The sequence below is a fragment of the Oncorhynchus clarkii genome, unplaced genomic scaffold (assembly GCF_045791955.1).
Source record: "Oncorhynchus clarkii lewisi isolate Uvic-CL-2024 unplaced genomic scaffold, UVic_Ocla_1.0 unplaced_contig_10505_pilon_pilon, whole genome shotgun sequence".
Classification (NCBI taxonomy): Eukaryota; Metazoa; Chordata; class Actinopteri; order Salmoniformes; family Salmonidae; genus Oncorhynchus; species Oncorhynchus clarkii.
Window position 1 is genome coordinate 1,445 of NW_027258326.1, and position 8,510 is coordinate 9,954.

General features: G+C 38.2%; 1 protein-coding gene across 1 annotated transcript; it reads left to right on the forward strand.

The window, feature by feature from the left end:
• Positions 1–1,412: 1,412 nt before the first annotated feature.
• LOC139396667 (high mobility group nucleosome-binding domain-containing protein 5-like) lies at positions 1,413–3,000 on the forward strand (the record flags this gene model as incomplete). Its single annotated transcript, XM_071143605.1, has 2 exons — positions 1,413–1,712; positions 2,128–3,000. Coding segments are annotated over 2 exons (1,173 nt in total), but the record flags the coding sequence as incomplete, so codon positions are not given.
• Between the last annotated feature and the right edge of the window lie 5,510 nt (positions 3,001–8,510).

The window sequence follows — 8,510 nt, forward strand, 5'->3', positions numbered from 1 at the left end:
GTCTGTGTGGTTGGTTGGGAGGAATAGCTAGTGTTAATGAATGCAAAACATTTCCATAACATATTCAAAGAAGACCCATTACTGCTGTGGCTGTCTCATTTTTGCTGCTAAACTTCAATCAGTTGAGCATTTAAAATGCATTAAATGCCTTTGGTAATCTAGTCTAATCTGCAAAGCAACATTTTTGTCAAACTGCTTTTGACTTATTTTTTTTGGGGGGGGGGGGTGTTTAATAATAATATATGTAACACTTAATTTTATGATGGTCATTTATTTTTACATTTCTCTGTTATAATTAAAATCCTTGCTCATCAAGTACTTAAAACAAGCATGTAATTGTCTAGTTTATCAGAGCCTTTAATGTTATTCTATGTAAACAAATTACTCAAAAAACACAGAATTAGAATTAGTGTCAATGCAATTGTAAAACTGTGTGCAAATGTTATGTTTTACTGAGCTAAATATATGTTAATAATGAGATAATATCTAAATATATGTTAATAACGAGATAATATCTAAATATATGTTAATAATGAGATAATATCTACATATATGTTAATAATGAGATAATATCTACATATATGTTAATAATGAGATAATATCTACATATATGTTAATAATGAGATAATATCTACATATATGTTAATAATGAGATAATATCTAAATATGTTAATAATGAGATAATATCTAAATATATGTTAATAACGAGATAATATCTAAATATATGTTAATAATGAGATAATATCTACATATATGTTAATAATGAGATAATATCTACATATATGTTAATAATGAGATAATATCTACATATATGTTAATAATGAGATAATATCTACATATATGTTAATAATGAGATAATATCTAAATATATGTTAATAATGAGATAATATCTAAATATGTTAATAACGAGATAATATCTAAATATATGTTAATAATGAGATAATATCTAAATATATGTTAATAACGAGATAATATCTAAATATATGTTAATAATGAGACAATATCTAAATATATGTTAATAACGAGATAATATCTAAATATATGTTAATAATGAGATAATATCTAAATATATGTTAATAATGAGATAATATCTAAATATATGTTAATAACGAGATAATATCTAAATATGTTAATAATGAGATGATATCTAAATACATGTTATTAATAATGAGATCATATCTAAATATATGTTATTAATAATGAGATATGATCTCATTATTAATATATATTTAGATAGTATTTAGATAATATGTTTTTAAAGCCACATTCCAGGGTCTTATTTTCAGCCCAAATGGCAGCCCTGCCACTCTGTTTGTGATCTACTCCTATGAGCTGTGCTGTCTGAAGGGCTGGTTTTCCCCATGAATAATGTTCCCTATGTGTACTGTCTGTGTCTGTGTTAATACCATGAGGTGTCAGTGTTGTGCTACGGCTGGTTAATAGCAACACCTCCTTCCTCTGATGCAGACGGGGAGGTGCAGACTGATGAAGGCCCTTTAGAGAATGCAGACCTGTCTCCACAGAGTGACCTGACCTCTGAAGAGGTTAGACACACCTCTCCACAGAGTGACCTGTCCACTGAAGAGGTTAGACACACCTCTCCACAGAGTGACCAGACCTCTGAAGAGGTTAATCACACCTCTCCACAGAGTGACCTGACCTCTGAAGAGGTTAGACACACCTCTCCACAGAGTGACCTGACCTCTGAAGAGGTTAAACACACCTCTCCACAGAGTGACCTGACCTCTGAAGAGGTTATACACACCTCTCCACAGAGTGACCTGACCTCTGAAGAGGTTAGACACACCTCTCCACAGAGTGACCTGACCTCTGAAGAGGTTAGACACACCTCTCCACAGAGTGACCTGACCTCTGAAGAGGTTAAACACACCCCTCCACAGAGTGACCTGACCTCTGAAGAGGTTAGACACACCTCACACTTGCATATATTGCTTACTACTGTAGAAGTGTACCAAGTTTCAGGCTTTTAATAAAAAAGTGTACATTATTTTCTATATTATCTATAGCTCAAATACAATTCCAACTGTTTGAATGTTCAACATATTGCGTCTGAAAGACTTTCGATAATAGAATCATATTAATTTGCTAATGTAAAATTAATTTCAGAAGCCAACGGGGGACAGTAAATCTACTGACACAGAGGAGAGTCCAGAGGTAGAAAAAGGTGAAGAGGAGGAGACTGCAGTAGCTGAGAACTCCACCGAGGAACACGGTGATGACAACGAAGATATTACTAAAACCACAGAGGAACAAGGTGATAACAACAAAGATATTACTGAAACCACAGAGGAACAAGGTGATAACAACGAAGATATTACTGAAACCACAGAGGAACAAGGTGATAACAACGAAGATGTTACTAAGACCACAGAGGAACAAGGTGATAACAACGAAGATATTACTAAAACCACAGAGGAACAAGGTGATAACAACAAAGATATTACTAAAACCACAGAGGAACAAGGTGATAACAACAAAGATATTACTAAAACCACAGAGGAACAAGGTGATAACAACGAAGATATTACTAAAACCACCGAGGAACAAGGTGATGACAACGAAGATATTACTAAGAGGATTACCACAGAGGAACAAGGTGATAACAACGAAGATATTACTAAAACCACAGAGGAACAAGGTGATAACAACGAAGATATTACTAAGAGGATTACCACAGAGGAACAAGGTGATGACAACAAAGATATTACTAAAACCACAGAGGAACAAGGTGATGACAACGAAGATATTACTAAAACCACAGAGGAACAAGGTGATAACAACAAAGATATTACTAAGAGGATTACCACAGAGGAACAAGGTGATAACAACGAAGATATTACTAAAACCACAGAGGAACAAGGTGATGACAAGGAAGATATTACTAAAACCACAGAGAAGGACTCAGACAGTGTGGTTGGTGAGAAGAGCCTGGAGACCAAGCTACAGGGAAGTCTGCAGAACCTGGTCCTGAAGAAATGAAGGATGGAGAGGGGAAGGGGAGAGAGAAGGAGGAGGATGAGGCACCGGATAAAGCTGAGGAGGTTGGAGAAGCAGGGGATGACGGTCCATCTTCAACAGAGAGTAGAAAGAGACAGAGGAGGGAGGAAGTAGATAAGGAACCTGGAACTGAGACACATTTTTTAGACAGAGGAGGGAGGAAGTAGATAAGGAACCTGGAACTGAGACAGATTCTGAGACAGAGGAGGGAGGAAGTAGATAAGGAACCTGAAACTGAGACAGATTCTGAGACAGAGGAGGGAGGAAGTAGATAAGGAACCTGGAACTGAGACAGAAGAGGGAGGAAGTAGATAAGGAACCTGGAACTGAGACAGATTCTGAGACAGAGGAGGGAGGAAGTAGATAAGGAACCTGAAACTGAGACAGATTCTGAGACAAACAGACAAGTCTGCAAATGAGAAAGTAGAGGGGGGGGGGGGGGGGTGACAAAGAGGAGAGAAATGGGGAGGGAGAATCATCAGAATCTGATTCCAGTGAAGAGGAAGAAACAGGGAGAGAGACCGGAGACCAGGTAAAAGGTTCCAATGAGAAGAGTCAAAGCAGCAAAGATGAGATGGAAGTGTTGTTTAAGAAAAGCCTTTAAGAGAGAAGGGTGACAAGACTAGCATGTAGGGCACAAAGAAAAATATCATTATAATCCACCACAACAAAACAATATCACATTATCAGGGTTCTTAATTAACAGGATTTTTTTTTTCTTAACAATGTGGTGCTGCTGAGCAAAGTGCCTCTCTTACGTTCTTCGAAGGGAATATCCTGGATATCATATGGGATTATATGTGGGATTATATGTGGGGTTATATGTGGGGTTATATGTGGGATTATATATGGGATTATATGTGGGGTTATATGTGGGATATCATATGGGGTTATATGTGGGGTTATATGTGGGATATCATATGGGATTATATGTGGGGTTATATGTGGGATTATATGTGGGGTTATATGTGGGATTATATGTTGGGATTATATGTGGGGTTATATGTGGGGTTATTTGTGGGATTATATGTGGGGTTATATGTGGGATTATATGTGGGATTATATGTGGGGTTATATGTGGGATTATATGTGGGGTTATATGTGGGGTTATATGTGGGATTATATGTGGGGTTATGTGTGGGATTATATGTGGGGTTATATGTGGGATATCATATGGGATTATATGTGGGGTTATATGTGGGGTTAAATGTGGGGTTAAATGTGGGGTTATATGTGGGGTTATATGTGGGATTATATGTGGGGTTATATGTGGGGTTATATGTGGGATTATATGTGGGATTATATGTGGGATATCATATGGGATTATATGTGGGATTATATGTGGGATTATATGTGGGGTATCATATGGGATTATATGTGGGATTATATGTGGGATTATATTTGGGATTATATGTGGGGTATCATATGGGATTATATGTGGGGTTATATGTGGGATTATATGTGGGGTTATATGTGGGATTATATGTGGGGTATCATATGGGATTATATGTGGGGTTATATGTGGGATTATATGTGGGGTTATATGTGGGGTTATATGTGGGGTTATATGTGGGGTTATATGTGGGATGATATGTGAGGTTATATGTGGGGTTATATGTGGGGTTATATGTGGGATTATATGTGGGGTTATATGTGGGATTATATGTGGGGTTATATGTGGGATTATATGTGGGATTAAATGTGGGGTTATATGTGGGATTATATGTGGGGTTATATGTGGGATTATATGTGGGGTTATATGTGGGGTTATATGTATTATATGTGGGATTATATGTGGGTTATATGTGGGATTATATGTGGGATTATATGTGGGGTTATATGTGGGATTATATGTGGGGTTATATGTGGGATATCATATGGGATTATATGTGGGATTATATGTGGGGTTATATGTGGGGTTATATGTGGGGTTATATGTGGGGTTAAATGTGGGGTTATATGTGGGGTTATATGTGGGATTATATGTGGGGTTATATGTGGGGTTATATGTGGGATTATATGTGGGATTATATGTGGGATATCATATGGGATTATATGTGGGGTTATATGTGGGATTATATGTGGGATTATATGTGGGGTATCATATGGGATTATATGTGGGATTATATGTGGGATTATATTTGGGATTATATGTGGGGTATCATATGGGATTATATGTGGGGTTATATGTGGGATTATATGTGGGATTATATGTGGGGTATCATATGGGATTATATGTGGGGTTATATGTGGGATTATATGTGGGATTATATGTGGGGTTATATGTGGGATGATATGTGAGGTTATATGTGGGGTTATATGTGGGGTTATATGTGGGATTATATGTGGGGTTATATGTGGGATTATATGTGGGGTTATATGTGGGATTATATGTGGGATTATATGTGGGGTTATATGTGGGATTATATGTGGGATTATATGTGGGATTATATGTGGGGTTATATGTGGGGTTATATGTGGGATTATATGTGGGATTATATGTGGGTTATATGTGGGATTATATGTGGGATTATATGTGGGGTTATATGTGGGATTATATGTGGGGTTATATGTGGGATTATATGTGGGATTATATGTGGGGTTATATGTGGGATTATATGTGGGGTTATATGTGGGATTATATGTGGGATTATATGTGGGGTATCATATGGGATTATATGTGGGATTATATGTGGGGTATCATATGGGATTATATGTGGGATTATATGTGGGGTTATATGTGGGGTTATATGTGGGGTTATATGTGGGATTATATGTGTGATTATATGTGACTGGTTGTTTAGTTACATAGGGATACACAGCTATAGGGGAGTTTCTATCTGAAGTATAGTATAAATCACCAATGGGAAGAGGATCCGACAGCTGTCATAACAGTTACACTGTGCCTTTTTTTCACATCAAATTACCATGTAACATCTCTGGGAACTCATTATTCTTAAATGGTAATTAAGTAGTGACTGATGATAAATGACTGAAGTTCAAATAGTTTCCCAGTGGTTATTATCTGTTGGAAACACTGTTAAAAGGAAACACTGTAGTCTTCAGAGAGATGGGTCTGTGACATCATGTTCTGTACTCTGTGAATGATATGAAGGAGAGAGATACAGAGAGAGAGAGAGAGAGAGAGGGGGAGAGAGGGGAGAGAGAGAGAGAGAGAAGAGGAGAGAGAGACAGAAGAGGAACAAGAGAGAGATACAGAGGGAGAGAGAAGAGGAGAAAGAGAGAGAGAGAGGAGGGGAGAGAGAAGAGAGGGGAGAGAGACAGAGAGATGGAGAGAGATACAGAGAGAGAGAGAAGAGGAGAGAGAGAGAGAGAGAGAATAGGAGAGAGAGGGGAGAGAGAGAGAGAGAGGAGATAGAGAGAGAGAGGAGGGGAGAGAGATATATATAGAGAGAGAAAGAGAGCGAGAGAGAAGGGGAGAGAGAGAGAGAGAGAGAGAGGAGAGAGAGATTTCTGCCTTAGTGTATATGTACATATTCTTTGTTTCTTAATATGTCTGAAAACAGGTCTGCTTATGCTATTACAATCTGTATGTTTTGCCAATGTTTTACCATATAGTAGTTAGTATTATGAATAAGCTGCAACATGCAATACAGTACCTCATCAAGCAATAAGAACTAAACAAGACAATACTGTACATGTGTCTGTTTCTGCAACGCTGTACCACATTGTGGTGCCTCACCCTGTAAAAGATCATCTGTTCTCTGAAACCGTCTTGTAAACAGAAATTGAATAAACTGAAACTAAGAAAAAAAATATGAGTATGTATTGAAATAGTTTATAATTGACAAATAACACAAGTTCACCTTTGAACCTTCGTACTGCAGTGGGCTAAATCCGGGTCACACAGAGTGGTTCTGGGTAGTCTTAAACAAATCTACTTTGAAACAAAAGTATACACCTCACACACATGGTTATGGGCTTAACAATAAAATAAAACACCTTAATCTATACTGAATAAAAATTATAAAACAACATGCAACAATTTCAAAGATTTTGCTGAGTTACAATTCATATAAGGAAATCAGTCAACTGAATTAAATTCATTAGACCCTAATCTATGGATTTCACATGACTCGGCAGGGGCACAGCCATGTGTGGTTCTGGGAGGGCAAAGGCCCAGCCACTGGGGGGGGGGGGGGGGGGGCAGGCCCAGCCAATCATAATGTGTTTTTCCCCTCAAAAGGGCTTTCTTACAGACAGATATACTCCTCAGCACCAAAAAAAGTGTTATATTTGAGATTCTTCAAAGTAGCCACCCTTTGCCTTGATGACATTTTTGCACATTCTTGGCATTCTCTCAACCAGCTTCACCTGGAATGCTTTTCCAACAGTCTTGAAGGAGTTCCCACATATGTTGAGCGCTTGTTGGCTGCTTTTCCTTCACTCTGCGGTCCAACTCATCCCAAACCATCTCAATTGGGTTGAGGTCGGGTGATTGTGGAGGCCAGGTCATCTGATGCAGCACTCCATCACTCTCCTTCTTGGTCAAATAGCCCTTACACAGCCTGGAGGTGTGTTGGGTCATTGTCCTGTTGAAAAAGAAATGTTAGTCCCACTAAGCGTAAACCAGATGGGATGACGTATTGCTGCAGAATGCTGTGGTAGCCATGCTGGTTAAGTGTGCCTTGAATTCTAAATAAATCACTGACAGTGTCACCAGCAAAGCACCCCCACACCATCACATGTCCTCCTCCATGCTTCATGGTGGGAACCACACATTTCGGAGATAATCCGTTCACCTACTCTGCATCTCACAACGGAACCAGACCAAAGGACAGATTTCCACCGGTCTAATGTCCATTGCTCGTGTTTCTTGGTCCAAGCAAGTCTCTTCTTCTTATTGGTGTCCTTTAGTAGTGGTTTCTTTGCAGCAATTAAACCATTAAGGCCTGATTCACGCAGTCTCCTCTTAACAGTTGATGTTGAGATGTGTCTGTTACTTGAACTCTGTGAAGCATTTATTTGGGTTGCAATTTCTGACGCTGGTAACTCTAATGAACTTATCCTCTGCAGCAGAGGTAACTCTGGGTCTTCCATTCCTGTGGCGGTCCTCATGAGAGACAGTTTCATCATAGAGTTGGATGGTTTTTGCGATTACACTTGAAGAAACTTTAAAAGTTCTTGAAATGTTCCGCATTGACTGACCTTCATGTGTTAAAGTAATGATGGACTGTCGTTTCTCTTTGCTTATTTGAGCTGTTCTTGCCATAATATGGACTTGATCTTTTACCAAATAGGGCATTCTTCTGTATACCACCGCTACCTTGTCACAACACAACTGATTGGCTCAAATGCATTAAGAAGGAAAGAAATTCCACAAATGAACTTTTAACATGGTGCACCTGTTAATTGAAATGCATTCCAGGTGACTACCCCATGAAGCTGGTTGAGAGAATGCCAAGTGTGTGCAAAACTGTCATCAAGGCAAAATCTCAAATACAAAATGTATTTGGATTTGTTTGACACTT